The sequence below is a fragment of the Vitis vinifera genome, chromosome 16, assembly GCF_030704535.1.
Source record: "Vitis vinifera cultivar Pinot Noir 40024 chromosome 16, ASM3070453v1".
Taxonomy (NCBI): Eukaryota; Viridiplantae; Streptophyta; class Magnoliopsida; order Vitales; family Vitaceae; genus Vitis; species Vitis vinifera.
Genome location: NC_081820.1, coordinates 23405861 through 23427500, shown reverse-complemented (window position 1 = coordinate 23427500; position 21640 = coordinate 23405861). Strand labels below are relative to the sequence as shown.

Here is a 21640-nt window from a genome sequence, read left to right as displayed (position 1 = left end):
GATTTTTTTTAAATGAAAAATATATTTTTAAAAAATAATATATTTTTTTTCCCATGGGAACTCGTCTCTTCACACGAGTTCCCTTTAGTTCCAAATTTTATTTTATTTTTTTTAATTTGTGAATTTTTTAAAAATATATATATTTTTTTTTAATGGGAACTCGTCTCTTGAAGAGATGAGTTTCCTTGAATAATTATCTTTCATGGAACTCGTCTCTTCAAGAGACGAGTTCGCTTTTTTAAAAAATTTTATCGTTCACCCTCTCTCCTCTCTCCTATCTCCTATCTCCTATCTCCTCTCTCCTCTCTCCTATCTCCTATCTCCTCTCTCCTCTCTCCTCTCTCCTCTCTCTCACCCTCTCTCCTCTCTCCTCTCTCCTATGTGGCAAAAACTACCCTATATTTGTAATAACTTCTTCCACTATAGTAATTTAAGAATAACTTTTTTAAATTACTGCACTATTGAGAAAAGTCCGAAGAACAATCCCCTTTGAAGAGTTTCACGCCCAAGCTTCAATGAGTATCTCAATTGGATGCCAAGCCGGAGGATGACATGGCATGGAATAAAAACGTGTCAAAGACCCAAATCGAGTCACTTCGTCTCTACTCTCCCTCACACAGCCCCAATCTACTTTACCAAAGCCTCATCACTAAAACTTTGAAATGATATCCTAATTTGAAGAAAAATGAGTTTTTATATTTGATATTTCTTCCATTGTGAATAACATTGTGTATTTGTTAAATTCATCTTACTTATGAAAAATATGATAATTATGAAAGGGAATGGTTAGTTAAGATAGATCTTTAAAACCTGTTTAACAATGATTGTCGAAAGCGTTTTTTATCCTTCTAACACTTAAAAAGATAAAAATTTTCAAGTGTTAAAAATATTAAAAACGTTTCATGTAATCACTGTTAAACGCACTTTTAGTATTGTGATTCATCAACTTACGATTTTTTACTTTTTTTATTTTTTATTTTTATGGGGAACTTCATATAAAGTTCATGTTTGATTCTTCAAAAAATGTGAGGAAAATGTGAGAGAAAAAAATAAAGGCAAAAGTAGAAAAAATAAAATAAAAAAGAAAACAATAAATTTAAATTTAATTATTTATTTTGTATGTCACTTTAAACTCATCTCATATGTTTCAATTCTTTTATATAACCATGAAATAATTGGAAAATGCAAAAGTTTTTAACTAATTTTAATGATATTGAAATATGCGTGAATTTTTATGCATCTAGTTACAAACTTAGCAAACAATTTTCTTATTGCTCCAAACGGCTCCAATTACTTTTTGTTAATAAATAATTTACAAAAATGCAACTTCTATAAATATTAACTTTCTTAAAAATTAAAAATAAATAGTTTGAGTTAAATACCAACAATCTCCATCTCGACTTAAGTTTTCTTAATCCTATACATTTAATGAGAATAAACATACGTCAAGTTCAAACTCTCATTGAAATCATCTTTGTTTTATTCATAATTTTATTTATTTTGAAATTGCTTTCATCCTTATGTTAATGGGTACTTTTAGCCGAAAAATAGAGTTCTAATCATCTTATCATGTTCATCTACTCTCGATAATATCTTTAACACCAGTAAAAGACTCTTCATGGCATGACTCCACCTTAAGAGCTCTACCTTAAATTATCTTTCCAATTAAAGTACATAATTTTTTCATCTTTTCCCCTTTCATAGCTATCAAAGCACTTTTGTTGAAATTTATAATATCATTTTTCACCGAGAAAAATCATAGCCTAATGTTTCCAAAGCTCCCAAAAAAAATTACTCGATGTCCTTACAACACCATTAAACACTCTCACTTTTATGGTATCAATCATTATGAATTTAAATTTTGAATCATTGCCCCCTTAAATGGTATTAGCATTACATTCCTATAGATATCAAACTACCGACACATGAAAAAAAAAACATTTAAAATGTAAAATTTAATAGTCAATAAATTTTTTATCAACTATACCAAAAACATCATCATGTTTCTTCTCAAACTTTTCATCGACAATATGAGTAGAATTCATAGCTTTTTTCTCCACTCACAGCCCCATCTTGTTGATTGGGCTAAGTTTCTATAGATATAATAATATTATAAAGACACATCCTCAAAAATGTGCATCACATTTCCAAGTCAACCACTAAACCTAACACCTAAAAAGCCAAATCGAACCACTGAAAATCTTTCCACACTCTTTGCTAGTCAGATTTGGCAACTGTCCTGGGCGGGTTTTTTCCACCCTGTAGGACAAATTTGAAATTTGAATACACGTTTGCGGTGGGTTTGAAAATTTTTTAATACTCGGGTTGGATTCGGGTGGGTTTAGATATTATTTTGTCTTATCCTATATTTTTCTATTTTAAAAAAAAAATTATAATATTTTAATTATTTATCAAATATATTTACTTTAATATAATAAATAGTGAGTGTACTGTTTCTATGATGACCCCCCTCCAGCCCAGCCCAGCCCAGCATAAAGACGTGTTAGACTGTCTTGTTGCATTTTTCATGGAAAATTTTGTCAAAGAGTTGAGTCATCCTTCTAAGGACAATAATTCAATTTCAAAAATTTTAATGCTCAACAAAATTGGAGAAGCTTGTAAAACCACAAATAATTCTTGATATTTTAAACTCTCTCTCTCTCTCTCTGTGAAATCAATGTTATTTCTTCCACAGCCGTCCTTTTTGAATTCAATAATTGAGTAAAGAATTTTAGAAATGGGATAATTGATATAATTGAAAATTTAACACTATTTTTTATTTTTAAATTATAAATAAACAAAAATTATATTAATGATCCAAAGAGAAAATGCTTTCTAAAAAAATATTAATTTAAATAAATAAAAATTATCTTTTACATTTATTTTTATCTTTTACATTTTAGAAGTAAATAATTTAATGATTAAAATACCATTTAAAATAAATATATTCACTATTTTAAATTTTTTATACTAAAAAGTATTTTAAAGTTTTTTTTACTATTATAAAATAAAAAGTTTAATTTTTTTTTAATCTTCTTCTTTCCTTATTTTAATAACTTTTTTAACATGACTTTTAGTAATAAGTTATATGAAATGTTATAAATTTATTTATTAAGGATTTTTTTTAATGATTTGAATTAATTGAAAATTTATTAAAATAAGAAAAAGAAAAAGAAATACCGAGGATGGATGAAGAGTTTTTATTTTAAGTACTCAATTAAAATGTTTTCATATAACCTAATTTTAGAAGTGGATTATATCAATACATAGTAACGATTGAATTTTTCTTATATAAAAGGGTTGAAAGGTATATTTACTTATTTTAGATGAAGGTATACACAGTGGAAAAAATGAAATAAAAAAATTAAAGAAATAAAGAAAATAAATAAATAAATATTTATTTATAAATATGTTTATATATTAATAACTTTTTTCCACATGATTTTAAAATTTGTTTTTTTTGTTGTCATATAAATAATAAAGAATTTTAAAATACATATATTGTTTTACATAATTATGATCAAATTTAACTTTTCCTTTAATATTCTTCCTCCCAACCAAATAAAAGAATTTGAATTCTTTCCTAGTTTTATTTTGCTCTATCCATGATCATGAAGGAAGATAAATAGTTGACTTTTTTTTTCATTATTTTTTATTACTTGTTCCCAACTATATGGAAAATTCACCCAAATAACTAAAATATATAATTTGGATTATTATGTATGCAAATAGAGGAATAAATGTCCTTTAATTAGATGTATATGTGAAGTTTAATTTTATGCAAATATGAATATATAAATAGATTGGGTGATTAATTGGTGTTGAATAGCATGGCCCAGCCTAACTGCAAACACAAAAGAGGACAAGATTATATTGTCATTTTTTCTTCTTTTTGTGGAAAATTTTGTCACGGTCACTCTCAATATTCCTTGCAAGTCAAACACGGCAGGAGAGTTGAGTCATCCTTCTATGGACAATAATTCAATAATATATATATTATTAGCCATAATTTGTATGAATTTTTTTTTTTATAGATGATTTGTAACAAACTTATTCTATATAAGTTTAATACCATGTTTGGTTCCTAAAAAATACTAGTTAAATAAATGAGAAAAAAAAAATGATTTTCACATATTTAAATAACATGGAAAATGATAAGAATAAAAAAAATACTAATAGGATTCATTTTACATATGTAATTAATTATGAGCGCTCAATGTTAGAAATTTTTAGAAATAAGACAACACTATAGTCTTGTGGGTCATGCCTCTAATGACTATAAATATTAAATAATTCTTGAAACCTTTCACATTGTGTGCTCTAAAATCATATAGCCTAATGGAGTTGTACATGAGAGGTTTGGTGGTTCTCTCGCTCTATTTTCTTTTCACTCTAGCCACAAAGTTCGGTTGTTGTGATGGACATGGTTCGAAGGCTCTTTGCAGAGAAGAAGAAAGAGAAGCTCTTTTGAGCTTCAAAAGAGGCATTCATGATCCTTCAAACAGACTCTCTTCTTGGGCCAATGAAGAGTGTTGTAATTGGGAAGGAGTTCGTTGTCACAACACAACAGGACATGCTCTCAAGCTCAACCTCCGACGGGATCTTTATCAAGATCATGGTTCTTTGGGTGGTGAGATAAGTAGTTCTTTGTTGGACTTGAAGCACCTTCAATACTTGGACCTGAGCTGCAATGACTTTGGGAGTCTTAATATTCCAAAATTCCTTGGTTCCTTATCCAATTTAAGATATCTTAACCTCTCTACTGCAGGTTTTGGTGGTGTTATTCCTCATCAACTTGGAAATTTATCCAAGTTGCATTATCTCGACGTTGGGAATTCTTATTACGACCATAGCAATTCTTTGAATGCTGAGGATCTTGAATGGATTTTTGGTCTTTCATTCCTAGAGTTTCTTGACATGACAAATGTGAACCTAAGCAAGGCATCAAATTGGCTACAAGTAATGAATAAGTTTCATTCTTTATCTGTGCTACGCTTGTCTTATTGTGAGCTTCATACTATTGACCCTCTCCCGCATGTCAATTTTTCATCTTTAGTCATCCTTGACCTTTCAATTAATTATTTTATGTCTTCATCATTTGATTGGTTTGCGAATCTTAATTCTCTTGTTACTCTTAATCTAGCATCTAGTTATATTCAAGGTCCAATTCCATCAGGTCTTCGTAACATGACTTCTCTTAGATTCCTAGATCTTTCCTATAACAATTTTGCTTCTTCTATTCCTGATTGGTTATATCATATAACTAGCCTTGAACACCTCGATCTTGGATCCCTTGACATTGTATCTAACAAGTTTCAAGGTAAGCTTCCAAATGATATTGGAAATCTCACTTCTATCACATATCTTGACCTATCATACAATGCTCTTGAAGGAGACGTGCTGAGATCTCTTGGAAATCTTTGTACTTTCCAACTTTCGAATTTGTCATATGATAGGCCTAGAAAAAGTCTAGAGTTTTTAAGCTTGAGGGGAAATAAACTTTCAGGTTCTTTTCCGGATACTCTTGGGGAATGTAAAAGTTTAGAGGGTTTAGACTTGGGAATGAATCAGCTTTCAGGTCATTTGCCCAATGAACTTGGTCAATTAGAAAGCTTGTCCTCTCTTTCTATTGATGGAAACTCGTTTTCTGGTCAGATTCCTGTCTCATTAGGAGGAATTTCATCCTTGCGTTATCTAAGCATTAAGGAAAACTTCTTCGAGGGTATAATATCTGAAAAGCTCCTTGCCAATCTAACAAGTTTAGAAGAATTGGATGCATCTTCAAACTTGTTAACTTTGCAAGTCAGCTCCAGGGCCTCAATTTCCTGCATGGCTTCAAACACAGAAGTATTTGAAAGATCTAAACATGTCCTATGCAGGAATCTCTAGTGTCATCCCAGCTTGGTTTTGGACACGATCCTTTGATACAGTTGATCTGTCTCACAACCAAATCTCTGGTAGAATTCCAAGTTTACATTTTGCATCAATCAATCTTGGCTCAAACAATTTCACTGATCCACTGCCCCAAATCTCTTCTGATGTAGAAAGACTAGACCTCTCCAATAATTTATTCTGTGGATCTCTTTCACCCATGTTGTGTCGGAGAACTGATAAAGAAGTAAATTTATTGGAGTCTCTAGACATCTCAGGAAATCTTCTGTCAGGAGAACTTCCCAATTGTTGGATGTATTGGAGAGAATTGACGATGTTAAAATTGGGAAATAATAATCTGACGGGACATATACCTAGCTCCATGGGTTCTCTAATTTGGCTCGGTTCATTGCACTTGCGCAACAACCATCTCTCCGGAAATTTTCCACTTCCATTGAAAAATTGCTCTAGTCTAGTGGTTCTAGACCTTAGTAAGAATGAATTCACTGGGACGATACCAGCATGGATGGGGAACTTCGATGGAAAGTTCATTGAAACATTACCAGTGGATGGTGAGATTGCATATACACCGGGTCTAATGGTTCTTGTCCTTCATTCAAATAAGTTCACTGGAAGTATTCCTCTTGAACTCTGCCACCTTGATTCCCTTCAAATCCTGGACTTGGGAAACAACAATCTCTCGGGAACCATTCCTAGATGCTTTAGTAATTTCAGCAGCATGACCAAACAATCGAATTCAAGTTCCCCATTTCCTTTTCATAATGAACGTTATTTTGAATCGGAATCAACCGACACAGCAACACTGGTTATGAAAGGAGTAGAGTACGAGTACGACAATACACTTGGCCTCCTAGCTGGCATGGACCTCTCAAGCAATAAGTTATCTGGTGAGATCCCAGAAGAACTCACAGATCTCCATGGGTTGATATTCTTGAACCTGTCTAATAACCATCTCCAAGGGAAGATTCCTGTGAAGATTGGGGCCATGACATCACTGGAGTCTCTTGATCTCTCCATGAATAGACTCTCTGGTGTTATTCCTCAAGGTATGGCAAATATATCATTTTTGAGCAATTTAAATTTGTCATACAACAACTTGTCTGGCAAAATTCCATCAGGCACCCAGATCCAAGGCTTTAGTCCCCTCAGTTTCATTGGCAACCCGGAGCTTTGTGGAGCTCCACTGACTGATGGTTGTGGGGAAGATGGTAAACCAAAAGGTCCAATTCCGGACAATGATGATGAAGAGGACAATGGATGGATTGATATGAAATGGTTCTATTTGGGTATGCCATGGGGTTTCGTGGTTGGCTTTTGGGCCATTTTGGCTCCATTAGCATTCAACAGAGCTTGGAGACATGCTTATTTTCGGTTGCTGGACGACGTGAAGTATAAACTACTCGGATGGTGTTTGTAATTGCAAATAAATTTGGCAACCTTGTTTTCCATGTTTTTTTTACTGATCCCAAGTTTGAATTTATCAGTTCAAATTATGTCCTTTTGCTCATCCTGATTTCTTTCTTCTTACATATATGTTATAATTGTATTCCAAACAATGAATTTATGCTTTCAAAAGTTATCCAAATACAAAATCAAGTAATTCCATTTCCACAAAACACCTAAACACCCCGAAAACAGTTCCAATTCGAATAAAAGACTAGGAAGAAGATATAACTAGTGGGATCCATCTTAGCTGTTAAGGACTTCAGAGAGAAAAGGAGACCAAGCATGAGCTTATGGTCTTGCTGGGCATTCAGAGTCCTAAGAGGGCGATTCCATTCCCTGTAAAGCAAGCACACCCCATTCCTGTTAAACACATACATTATGTGGGCATTGTTTCCCGATGCTGTTGGCAGCGGCGGCAATGGGCTGATCTCCGACCCTCCAAAGAACTGCATTTTTCCTTATTGATGAATTCACCCAACAACGCTAAATATGGATGTGAATTAAGACGAGACACAAACTTTTTTGTTTTTGAAGTTTCTGCAGCACCGGAAAATTTTTAGCTCAATTCCATGATCAATTTTTGGTTATTCTAATTCTTTAGCAAATATATTTACATTTTTCTGAACTAGAATAAAAATCAAATAGATCAAATGCCAATATCTCAAGCCAGAAAAACCCTAAATGACTGCTTGGGTGCTGATAAAATTAAGGAAAAGAAAAGAAATTGAAAATTCTAAATTCAGCTAAATACTCATACAACGCTAATTTAGGGGAAGATTCTGTTTCCACCAGGTGTAAATGATGAAAACTTTAGGATTCAGAACATTCCATCTATCTCATTTTCTTTTAGTTTCTCATCAAACAAACAAAGAAAAATTTTAATAAACGAAGAGATCTGATACCTAGAGCTAGAGAGAGACCGCAAAAGCCACCGATTGCAGTGAAGAGAGTCGATGCTAGGCCGAAGGGCGCTTTACAGTTCTGCTTCGAACGACGTCGTTTTCTTGTGTTTTCCAATGATGTATTAAAAAAAAAAAAATCATACAAATTGTCATGGAATTGGAAATAATTTTTTAATTATCATATTTTAAAAAATACTGTATTCATTTTCTAAAATCCGCCTATTTAGTGGTTAGTGGCAATACAAAAAAGGCTAAAGTTGAAGAACAATCCCCTTTGAAGAGTTTCACGCCTAAGCTTCAATGAGTATCTGAATTGGATACCAAGCTGGAGGATGACATGGCATGGAATAAAAACGTGTCAAAGACCCAAATCGAGTCACTTCGTCTCTACTCTCCCTCACACAGCCCCAATCTACTTTACCAAAGCCTCATCGCTAAAACTTCGAAATGATATCCTAATTTGAAGAAACATGAGTTTTTATATTTGATATTTCTTCCATTGTGAATAACATTGTGTATTTGTAAAATTCATCTTACTTATGAAAAATATGGTAATTATGGAAGGGAATGGTTAGTTAAGATAGATCTTTAAAGCCTGTTTAACAATGATTGTCGAAAGCGTTTTTTATCCTTCTGACACTTAAAAAGATAAAAATTTTCAAATGTTAAAAATATTAAAAAAGTTTGATGTAATCACTGTTAAACACACTTTTAGTATTGTGATTCATTAACTTACGATTTTTTACTTTTTTTATTATTTATTTTTATGGGGAATTTCATATAAAGTTCATGTTTGGTTCTTAAAAAAATGTGAAAGAAAAAAATAAAGGCAAAAGTAAAAATAATAAAATAAAAAAGAAAACTATAAATTTAAATTTAATTATTTATTTTGTATGTCACTTTAAACTCATCTCATCTGTTTTAATTCTTTTATATAACAATGAAATAATTGGAAAATGCAAAAGTTTTTAACTAATTTTAATGATATTGAAATATGCATGAATTTTTATGCATCTAGTTACAAACTTAGCAAACAATTTTCTTATTGCTCCAAACGGCTCCAATTACTTTTTGTTAATAAATAATTTACAAAAATACAACTTCTATAAATATTAACTTTCTTAAAAATTAAAAATAAATAGTTTCAGTTAAATACCAACAATCTCCATCTCGACTTAAGTTTTCTTAATCCTATACATTTAATGAGAATAAACATATGTCAAGTTCAAACTCTCATTGAACCCGACTCTAGAAACCGCCTTTGTCTTCTTCATTACTTTATTTATTTTGAAATTGCTTTCATCCTTATGTCAATGGGTACTTTTAGCCGAAAAATAGTGTTCTAATCATCTTATCATGTTCATCTACTCTTGAAAATTTCTTTAACACCAGTAAAAGACTCTTCATGGCATGACTCCACCTTAAGAGCTCTACCGTAAATTATCTTTCCAATTAAAGTACATAATTTTTTCATCTTTTCCCCTTTCATAGCTATCAAAGCACTTTTGTTGAAATTTATAATATCATTCTTCACCGAGAAAAAAAAATTACTCGATGTCCTTACAACACCATTAAGCACTCTCACTTTTATGGTACCAATCACTATGAATTTAAATTTTGAATCATTGCCCACTTAAATAATATTAGCATTACATTCCTATAGATATCAAACCACTTCTTATACCAACACATGAAAAAAAAAACATTTAGAATGTAAAATTTAATAGTCAATAAATTTTTTATCAACTATACCAAAAACATCATCATGTTTCTTCTCAAATTTTTCATCGACAATATGAGTAGAATTCATAGCTTTTTTCTCCACTCACAGCCCCATCTTGTTGATTGGGCTAAGTTTCTATAGATATATTGCGCATCCTCAATAATGCGCATCACATTTCCAAGTCAACCACTAAACCTAACGCCTAAAAAGCCAAATCCAACCACTGAAAATCTTTCCACACTCTTTGCTAGTCAGATTTGGCAACTGTCCCGGGCGGGTTTTTTCCACTCCGTAGGACAAATTTGAAATTTGAATACACGTTTGCAGTGGGTTTGAGATTTTTTTAATACTCGGGTTGGATTCGGGTGGGTTTAGATATTATTTTGTCTTATCCTATATTTTTCTACTTAAAAAAAAATTATAATATTTTAATTATTTATCAAATATATTTATTTTAATATAATAAATAGTGAGTGTACTGTTTCTATGATGACCCCCCAGCATAAAGACGTGTTAGATTGCCTTGTTGCATTTTTCATGGAAAATTTTGTCACGGTCACTCTCATTACTTGCAAGTCAAGCATGGCAAGAGAGTTGAGTCATCCTTCTAAGGACAATAATTCAATTTCAAAAATTTTAATGCTCAACAAAATTGGAGAAAATGGGACAAAGAGTCATGCTTCTACAACCACAAATAATTCTTGATATTTTAAACTCTCTCTCTCTCTCTCTCTCTCTCTCTCTCTCTCTCTCTCTCTCTCTCTCTCTCTCTCTCTCTCTCTCTCTCTCTCTCTCTCTCTCTCTCTCTAATTAAGATAAAATCCTCCAATCATCTGTAATTATGTGATAATAATTAACAAAAATATCACTTGACTCATTTTTGTTTTTATCCTACTACTTGCCACTATTCTTTCTTATTTAACTATATTAGATTTTTCATTATTTTTTTAAACTCTTTTATAAATAATTGAAAATTTAACATTATTTTTTATTTTTAAATTATAAATAAATAAAAATTATATTAATGATCCAAAGACTATTTTGGAAAATACTTTTTTAAAAAATATTAATTTAAATAAATAAAAATTATATTTTACATTTATTTTTATCTTTTACATTTTAGAAGTAAATAATTTAATGATTCAAATACCATTTAAAATAAATAGATTCACTATTTTAATTTTTTTTATACTAAAAAGTATTTTAAACTTTTTTTTTACTATTATAAAATAAAAAGTTTAATTTTTTTTTAATCTTCTTCCTTCCTTATTTTAATAACTTTTTGAACATGACTTTTAATAATAAGTTATATGAAATGTTACAAATTTATTTATTAAGGATTTTTTTAATGATTTGAATTAATTGAAAACTTATTAAAATAAGAAAAAAAAAAAGAAATAAAGAGGATGGATGGAGAGTTTTTATTTTAAGTACTCAATTAAAATGTTTTCATATAACCTAATTTTAGAAGTGGATTATATCAATACATAGTAGAGATTGAATTTTTCTTATATAAAAGGGTTGAAATGTATATTTACTTATTTTAGATGAAGGTATACACAGTGGAAAAAATGAAATAAAAAAAATTAAAGAAATAAAATAAATAAATAAATATTTATTTATTTATAAATATGTTTATATATTAATAATTTTTTTCCACATGATTTTAAAATTTGTTTTTTTTGTTGTCATATAAATAATAAAGAATTTTAAAATACATATATTGTTTTACATAATTCTGATCAAATTTAACTTTTCCTTTAATATTCTTCCTCCCAACCAAATAAAAGAATTTGAATTCTTTCCTAGTTTTATTTTGCTCTATCCATGATCATGAAGGAAGATAAATAGTTGACTTTTTTTTTCATTATTTTTTATTACTTGTTCCCAACTATATGGAAAATTCACCCAAATAACTAAAATATATAATTTGGATTATTATGTATGCAAATAGAGGAATAAATGTCCTTTAATTAGATGTATATGTGAAGTTTAATTTTATGCAGATATGAATATATAAATAGATTGGGTGATTAATTGGTGTTGAATAGCATGGCCCAGCCTAATTGCAAACACAAAAGAGGACAAGATTATATTGTCATTTTTTCTTCTTTTTGTGGAAAATTTTGTCACGGTCACTCTCAATATTCCTTGCAAGTCAAACACGGCAGGAGAGTTGAGTCATCCTTCTATGGACAATAATTCAATAATATATATATTATTAGCCATCATTTGTATGAATTTTTTTTATAGATGATTTATGTAATAAACTTATTCTATATAAGTTTAATACCATGTTTGGTTCCTAAAAAATACTAGTTAAATAAATGAGAAAAATATAAAAAAAAAATGATTTTCACATATTTAAATAACATGGAAAATGATAAGAATAAAAAAATACTAATAGGATTCATTTTACATATGTAATTAATTATGTCATTTCATGTATTTTCTTTTACATGAAATTTATCCATGCACACAACTAGTCCACACTCCACAACCATCCTTTTTTAATACAATAATTGAGCTCTCAATGTTAGAAATTTTTAGAAATAAGACAACACTATAGTCTTGTGGGTCATGCCTCTAATGACTATAAATATTAAATAATCCTTGAAACCTTTCACATTGTGTGCTCTAAAATCATCTAGCCTAATGGAGTTGTACATGAGAGGTTTGGTGGTTCTCTCGCTCTATTTTCTTTTCACTCTAGCCACAAAGTTCGGTTGTTGTGATGGACATGGTTCGAAGGCTCTTTGCAGAGAAGAAGAAAGAGAAGCTCTTTTGAGCTTCAAAAGAGGCATTCATGATCCTTCAAACAGACTCTCTTCTTGGGCCAGTGAAGAGTGTTGTAATTGGGAAGGAGTTTGTTGTCACAACACAACAGGACATGTTCTCAAGCTCAACCTCCGATGGGATCTTTATCAATATCATGGTTCTCTGGGTGGTGAGATAAGTAGTTCTTTGTTGGACTTGAAGCATCTTCAATACTTGGACCTGAGTTGCAATGACTTTGGGAGCCTTAATATTCCAAAATTCCTTGGTTCCTTATCCAATTTAAGATATCTTAACCTCTCTACTGCAAGTTTTGGTGGTGTTATTCCTCATCAACTTGGAAATTTATCCAAGTTGCATTATCTCGACATTGGGAATTCTTATTACGACCATAGAAATTCTTTGAATGCTGAGGATCTTGAATGGATTTCTAGTTTTTCATTCCTAAAGTTTCTTGACATGACAAATGTGAACCTAAGCAAAACATCAAATTGGCTACAGGTAATGAATAAGTTTCATTCTTTATCTGTGCTACGCTTATCTTATTGTGAGCTTCATACTATTGACCCTCTCCCGCATGTCAATTTTTCATCTTTAGTCATCCTTGACCTTTCAATTAATTATTTTATGTCTTCATCATTTGATTGGTTTGCGAATCTTAATTCTCTTGTTACTCTTAATCTAGCATCCAGTTATATTCAAGGTCCAATTCCATCAGGTCTTCGTAACATGACTTCTCTTAGATTCCTAGATCTTTCCTATAACAATTTTGCTTCTTCTATTCCTGATTGGTTATATCATATAACTAGCCTTGAACACCTCGATCTTGGATCCCTTGACATTGTATCTAACAAGTTTCAAGGTAAGCTTCCAAATGATATTGGAAATCTCACCTCTATCACATATCTTGACCTATCATACAATGCTCTTGAAGGAGAAATACTAAGATCTCTAGGAAATCTTTGTACTTTCCAACTTTCGAATTTGTCATATGATAGGCCTCAAAAAGGTCTAGAGCTTTTAAGGTTGAGAGGAAATAAACTTTCGGGTTCTTTTCCAGATACTCTCGGAGAATGTAAAAGTTTAGAGCATTTAGACTTGGGAATGAATCAGCTTTAAGGTTATTTGCCCAGTGAAATTGGCCAATTCAAAAGTTTATCCTACCTTTCCATTGATAGAAACTTGTTTTCTGGTCAGATTCCTATCTCATTAGGAGGAATTTCATCCTTAAGTTATCTAAACATTAGGGAAAATTTCTTCAAGGGTATTATGTCTGAAAAGCACCTTGGCAATCTAACAAGTTTAGAAGAATTGGATGCATCTTCAAACTTGTTAACTTTGCAAGTCAGCTCCAACTGGACTCCTCCTTTTCAACTCACATACTTATACTTGGGTTCTTGCCTTCTAGGGCCTCAATTTCCTGCATGGCTTCAAACACAGGAGTATTTGGAAGATCTAAACATGTCCTATGCAGGAATCTCCAGTGTCATCCCAGCTTGGTTTTGGACTCGATCACTTAGTACTGTAGATCTATCTCACAACCAAATCATTGGTAGTATTCCAAGTTTACATTTTTCATCAATCAATCTTGGCTCAAACAATTTTACTGATCCACTGCCCCAAATCTCTTCTGATGTAGAAAGACTAGACCTCTCCAATAATTTATTCTGTGGATCTCTTTCACCCATGTTGTGTCGGAGAACTGATAAAGAAGTAAATTTATTGGAGTCTCTAGACATCTCAGGAAATCTTCTGTCAGGAGAACTTCCCAATTGTTGGATGTATTGGAGAGAATTGACGATGTTAAAATTGGGAAATAATAATCTGACGGGACATATACCTAGCTCCATGGGTTCTCTAATTTGGCTCGGTTCATTGCACTTGCGCAACAACCATCTCTCCGGAAATTATCCACTTCCATTGAAAAATTGCTCTAGTCTAGTGGTTCTAGACCTTAGTAAGAATGAATTCACTGGGACGATACCAGCATGGATGGGGAACTTCAATGGAAAGTTCATTGAAATATTACCAGGGGATGGTGAGATTACATATACACCGGGTCTAATGGTTCTTGTCCTTCATTCAAATAAGTTCAATGGAAGTATTCCTCTTGAACTTTGCCACCTTCATTCCCTTCAAATCCTGGACTTGGGAAACAACAATCTCTCCGGAACCATTCCCAGATGCTTTGGTAATTTCAGCAGCATGATCAAACAATCGAATTCAAGTTCCCCCTTTCCTTTTCATAATGAACGTTATTTTGAATCGGGATCAACCGACACAGCAACACTGGTTATGAAAGGAGTAGAGTACGAGTACAGCAATATTCTTGGCCTCCTAGCTGGCATGGACCTCTCAAGCAATAAGTTATCTGGTGAGATCCCAGAAGAACTCACAGGTCTCCATGGTTTGGTATTCTTGAACCTGTCTAATAACCATCTCCAAGGGAAGATTCCTGTGAAGATTGGGGCCATGACATCAATGGAGTCTCTTGATCTCTCCATGAACAGACTTTCTGGTGTTATTCCTCAAGGTATGGCAAAAATATCATTTTTGAGCCATTTAAATTTGTCATACAACAATTTGCGTACATGAGATCTGAAGGAGACAAATTTGTCATTCAACGGAACTGAAGGAGACAAATTGATAAGATCAACTGCTGTCCTCATTTCCTCACCCCAAAAAGATCTTGGCAATTTAGAATGTGAGAGCAAACATCTGACTCTCTCAAGAATGGTGCGATTCATTCTCTCTGCAACCCCGTTCTGTTGAGGTGTCTTTTTTACTGTCTTTTCGTGCCTGATGCCATGATTAGTGCAATACTGATCAAATGGTCCAATATATTCACCACCATTATCCGAGCGGACACATTTCAACTGTCTACCAGTTTCTCTTTCAACCTTGGCCTGAAAATGCTTAAACACATCTAGAACTTGATCTTTAGTTTTCAGTGTATAAGCCCAAACTTTTCTAGAGTGATCATCAATAAAAGTGACAAAGTATTGAGCACCACCAAGTGTCCTAACTTTCAAAGGACCACACACATCAGAATGTATCAAATCTAGAACATGAGATTTTCTAAATGCAATGTTTCTACGGAATGATATTCTATTTTGTTTACCATGGAAACAATGAACACATGTTTTCAAAGGCGTACCTTTTATCCCCGCTAGAAGCTCTTTCTTGGATAAAACTTGCAATCCTTTCTCACTCATATGTCCAAGCCTTCTATGCCATAAATCGGTGGATGAGTCATTCTCTAAGGTATTCACAACACACTTGCAGATTTTTGCAAAAATATCAGTTCCGTTAAATTGAGCCGAATATCCGGTACATGCCTCACATCTCTAAGCAACAATTTGCATCCAGTATTTGTTTCCAAGCAAATGTCACCCATGCCGACAATTTTTGACACATCTTCATTTCCCATACGGACATTCCCAAAATCACCTTGCGAGTAAGAAGTAAAGAAATCAGCCCGCGAAGTAACATGAAATGAAGCTCCAGAATCAATTACCCAATCCGTCTCTTGGCCAATCAAATTAACGCTAACATCATCACGAATAATCATGAGTTCACCATCGGTAACTACAGCTGTATCATTTTGCTTTTTCTCTGAATTTTTCTCTTTGTTCTGCTCCTTGAACTTGAGTTTTCTGCACTCCCGCTTCATGTGCCCTTTCTTGTGACAATAATAGCACTCAACATCTTTCTTTGAAATCGAGCTTGAACGACCTCTAGATTTATCACGGTTGTGCGAAGCCTTACTCTTACTCCTGCCTCTCCCTCGATTTTCTATCACAAGTGCCTCGGAGTGAGAAGAACCTGATGATTTTCTTCTTGTCTCTTCATTCAACAGGCTGCTAGTAACTTGACTCATTGTTACCACTCCATCAGGTGTGGAGTTACTAACTGTGACCACCAAAGTTTCCCAGCTTTCAGGAAGTGAACTAAGAAGTAACAAAGCTTGCAACTCATCATCAAAGGTAATTTTCATGGCGGCCAATTGATTCACAATGCTCTTAATCTCATTCAAATGCTCTGCAATAGGAGTACCCTCCTTATATTTAGAATTCACAAGCTTTCGAAATAAAAAAGCTTTATTCACGGCCGTCTTTCTATCATAAAGACTCTCCAATTTGGTCCAAAGACCATGTGCTGAATTTTCTGTAGAGACATGATGAAAGACACTATCATCAATCCATTGCCGAATAAAACCGACAGCTTTTCGGTCTAGCTTTTTCCACTCGTCATCTTTCATCCCTTCCGGTTTGCCACTATCACCCTCTATGGGTCCATTCAAATCTTTACAAAACAAAAGGTCTTCCATTTTAGTTTTCCAAGTCACCCAATTTGTGCCATTGAAACTAACCATACGCCCAACATTGCCGTCCATAATTCACACACACAAATATAACGAATCGGAATCGAATTAACCAACAGCTCTGATACCAGATGTTGAAAAAAACAATAGGCTTTCCCACAAGTGTAAATCAATGGAAGCAATATAAATAGAATAACAGAAAATAAATGAGCACACAAGATTTACGTGGTTCCCTCAAATAACTTGAGGTACGTCCACGACGACCGGTAGGTCAGTTTCTTCCACTATCACCAAAAGAGTTTACAAAGTGGCCAAAAGGCATAAGCCTTACAAACACACCAAGGTGTAAATTACAAGAGGAAAAATACCTCACAAAAGTAAACCAAATCTCCAAGAACAAACCGCAAGAAACCCCAAATATCAAGTGAAGGAACGTTACCCACTTGAAGAACAAACTTGCTGATTGTGTAGCACCAAAAAAAAATAGAGAAGAAGAAGGCTGATTTTCTTTTTATTTTGTTTGAACCAAAAAGGTATCCCAAAAGTCTTCTTTCCGACCAAGATAATGAACCCAAGGAAAAGACAAAAAGACTTGTAGCTTTTTCTTTCCTTGAAGACTTCAAACCAATCTTGAATATGCCAAGAGTCATGTGCTAACCAAGGTGTTGGCCAAAAATAGCAAAACCATATTTAGTAAATTTAAGAGTCCCACAAAGAAGGGAAACCCAACACTCATATCCTAACTTTCCTTTTGTGACTATTAATTTCGGTTGCTCAGATAAATCTAACATGGAGTTTTCATGACTCAAAAACACCAAAAAAATAAATATTTGGATAGAAGTGTCAGTCTAACACATCTAATCAAGAGAAATGTTAATCACTGCAAACAGATCTCATGTCATTGTATATGTAAGAGAAGCAATCTGTGAAATAAAATTTTGAGTTATTGCAAAACCCATAAAATGTTTCTTTCTTCCTAGATGAAATCCGCCCCAGGTGGTTCCTTGATTTAAAATTTTTATTTTCTTTCCTAGCCTTTACTCACTTTTCTTGGCAACCACAGCTGAAGTATCTTCAGAGGTAGGTGAGTTCAGCATTTTCAAGCTACTTCCACAATGATAATGAAATTCACTACCTCATTGTCGCTTTATACTTTCAATATTCATATTTGTTTCAACTGCTCACATATTCAGTCTTATCATCTTGACTCCATTTTCTAGTCTTTCATTCACCATTTATTATCCATTTGTGGCTTATAGCTTGGCATCATTAATAAAAATTATATAGCTTTTGCACTTGGACTTGTCTTTTTTCATGAAGTTGCTGCCTCACTGCAACCTCAAGTACTTTGCGATCTTACTGTAATTTACTCCATTCAGTTTCCACAAAGTTGATTGCCATGGTTTGTTGTAGCAGTTCCTTAAACCTTTGCAATTTATATAATCATTTTATCACCCAAGGGTCTCATTCTGAACGTTTGCTTGTCAAAGACGAAATCCTAATGCCAGATAAAAGGATTATAACAATGCCAAGAACTCTGAAAGTTTCTTTAAAACCAGCTATGATTAATAATTAACAGACTCATGTATGCCAATCACCTTGAAGACATAAATGGTTGCAAATTTCCTGGTAGACTTCACGAAAAGTAAAGAATCAGACATGACATGAGAATCTAACCTAAGCATAAGTTTGCCATGGGAATTTAGGGTGGACAGCTCAGCTACAGCCACGTCCATACAAAAGCATGGGTGGCCTTAGTATCTCCTAAAGATATGACCCTAAGAAGGCCATTCGAATGCCTAGGCTTCGATGTTATGAACAACAAGGATGAACATGAGGCACTCTTAACAAGGTTGAGGCTCGCTCAGAGCGTAGAGGCCAAGGCACTAAACGTATAGGGACATTTGAAGCACAAGGAATAACCATGGAAAAAAGGATTTAAGTGCACATTGCCAATTATTTTTTATTTTATCAAACATTACCTTAATCTTTCACATTGCTAAATATTCTCTAGAATCATTATCCATTCGAAAAAGGTACATGAAGTAATGGAAGGAAAAATAAAGACACATTTAACAGTGAGATATGAAATACAATTCTGGATAAATTTATAAGCAAATCACAAATGATATTGAACCTATAGCAATTGTTTCATGACAAAAGTTCTGTAGTTTATTATCACCACATTAATTAACAACTCCTTTCAGTTCTTGTTAGAAAGACCCTACAACCATGTCTTAGGCATATTGAGGGAGAAAAGGGGCCGACTTATGTAAACACCATTACTCAACAGGAGAAACCAAGTTCCTTTTGTGGCTTTGGCCGGCCGGCTGAATTGAATTTAAAACTAATCCCTCAAGTTCCCAGGCTTTTCATGGCTTGACCTTCAACTTCAATTTCTCTCTTTACTCTAAACTTTTAATTTTATGAGTCTGAACTTCGTTATCAAATGCATTGACAACGGGAATTCCACATTGGCGTGCTGAGTAAAATTTCATTTCTTTCAACTTCTGCAAGCAGTTCTTTAAAGCCATCTCATTTCATAGCCTCTGGGTCAAGCTCATGCCCTCACTACCTACGGGCAAAGATCATTTTCCACTGTGTTGAAGGAAATATATATATATATATATATATATTTCATTTCTTTCAACTTTTGCAAGCAGTTCTTTAAAGCCATCTCATTTCATAGCCTTTGGGTCAAGCTCATGCCCTCACTACCTATGGGCAAAGATCATTGTCCACTGTGTTGAAGGAAATATATATATATATATATATATATATATATATATATTGCATTGACAACAGGAATTCCACATTTTGAGCTTTAGATTCCCCGTTGGCGTGCTGCTTAAAATTTCATTTCTTTCAATTTCTGCATGCAGTTTTTAAAAGCCATCCCATTTTCATAGCTTATGGGTCAAGCTCATGCCTCACCACCTACGGGCAAAGATCATTGTCCACTGTGTATATACACATTGGCGTGTTGCTTAAAATTTCATTTCTTTCAATTTCTGCATGCAGTTTTTTAAAAGCCATCTCATTTTCATAGCCTATGGGTCAAGCTCATGCCTCACCACCTACGGGCAAAGATCATTGTCCACTGTGTCTATACACATTGGCGTGTTGCTTAAAATTTCATTTCTTTCAATTTCTGCATGCAGTTTTTTAAAGCCATCTCATTTTCACCACCTACGGGCAAAGATCATTGTCCACTGTGTATATACACATTGGCGTGTTGCTTAAAATTTCATTTCTTTCAATTTCTGCATGCAGTTTTTTAAAAGCCATCTCATTTTCATAGCCTATGGGTCAAGCTCGTGCCCTCACTACCTACAGGCCAATTGTCTGCTTCTGCTGTTGGGTAGCGAGAAGAGTCAATAGATGACTTTTTTTTTTTCATTATTTGTTCCTAACTATGTGGAAAGTTGACCCAAAAAATTAAAACATATAATTTGGATTATTATGTATGCAAATAGAGGAATAGATGTCCTCTAATGAGATATACATGTGAAGTTCTATACAGATATATATATATATATTATATCTTTGATTGCCAAATTTTCTTCATGGAAATGAAGATGAAAATACATCTATAAAATGCAAGCAAGTTTTAATGGGCTTTTAAGTAGCTGTGATTAAAGGTTGCACGATCTTCTTTTTGCTGCTAATGGCTATACTTATCACTGTTGCCAATAGCTTCTTTTATTTAGTGAGAAAAAATGATGATCCTAAAACTACTTCGTGTATAAGGCATATTGAATGAGGAGATACAAATTTATGTATCCTCGGAGAAATAGAAATTACATTTTCATTTGAAAAATTGCATTTTTCTTTTAATTAACTTAGAAAACCCAGAAGATTTTGTCATTTGCCTCTTTGCTAGTCAAGCACGACCAAGCCTAATTGCAAACAGACCATATTCCCATGACATTGGTTTTTACTAGTTGGGCAATATGGTAGAGGAAATCACAAAGAGGACAAGACCATATGATCATCTTTTCTTCTTTTCATGGAAAATTTTGTCACGGTCACTCTCATTACTTGCAAGTCAACCACGGTAAGAGAGAGTCATCCTTCTACTACCAAAAATAATCCTTGATATTTTAAAATTTTTCACACGGAGAAAGCTAAGGTCATGATACTGTTATAGGTATAACATTAATGTGTAACATTATATTTATGCGTGGTACATACTACATGTATCTCTACTTTTATAAAGTGATTTTTACTCTTTAATATAAAATGTATGATAATTTCATCATGGTCCAATAGTAGGGATGACAATGGAATAGGTTTTTTTGAATACCTACCCATCCCTCCCCAAATAGGAAGAGATTGGGATAAAGATAAATGGGTTCAAGACAAGTTTGTGAAGTTTTAAAAACCAAGATGGGTTTGGGGCGAGTTTAGGTACAACTTTTTCCCACTCTACCCCACCCCAATTATATGTAATTCTAAATAAAAAAATTATTTTCGTTTTTTGTTTTTTTTCAAAATTTTTTAACATACATAAAATATTACTTTTCAAAATTATAAATATTTATAATATTTCTTTATTGATAGATAATATTTAAAATT

General features: G+C 32.9%; 4 protein-coding genes and 1 long non-coding RNA gene across 5 annotated transcripts; 4 read left to right on the top strand and 1 right to left on the bottom strand.

Moving 5' to 3' along the window:
- The first annotated feature begins 4316 nt into the window (after positions 1-4316).
- On the top strand, positions 4317-7399 carry LOC100245806 (receptor-like protein EIX1). The gene has a single exon (XM_059743445.1). The coding sequence runs from the start codon at positions 4339-4341 to the stop codon at positions 5887-5889; it is 1551 nt and encodes a 516-aa protein (XP_059599428.1). The 5' UTR covers positions 4317-4338; the 3' UTR covers positions 5890-7399.
- LOC132255318 (receptor-like protein EIX2) lies at positions 6254-7309 on the top strand. The gene has a single exon (XM_059743413.1). It carries the CDS (start codon positions 6254-6256, stop codon positions 7307-7309), a length of 1056 nt encoding a protein of 351 aa, XP_059599396.1.
- A 27-nt stretch (positions 7400-7426) lies between the features above and the next one.
- Positions 7427-8495, bottom strand: LOC109124250 (uncharacterized). The gene is made up of 2 exons (XR_002032186.2): positions 8241-8495; positions 7427-7875 (listed from the first exon to the last, which is right to left on the bottom strand). It is a non-coding gene; the product is annotated as an uncharacterized LOC109124250 (long non-coding RNA).
- A 4123-nt stretch (positions 8496-12618) lies between these two features.
- On the top strand, positions 12619-15747 carry LOC109124267 (receptor-like protein EIX2). Its single transcript, XM_019226283.2, has one exon. It carries the CDS (start codon positions 12619-12621, stop codon positions 13855-13857), a length of 1239 nt encoding a protein of 412 aa, XP_019081828.2. The 3' UTR covers positions 13858-15747.
- Positions 14200-15333, top strand: LOC132252550 (receptor-like protein EIX1). Its single transcript, XM_059743412.1, has one exon. The coding sequence runs from the start codon at positions 14200-14202 to the stop codon at positions 15331-15333; it is 1134 nt and encodes a 377-aa protein (XP_059599395.1).
- Positions 15748-21640: the final 5893 nt, after the last annotated feature.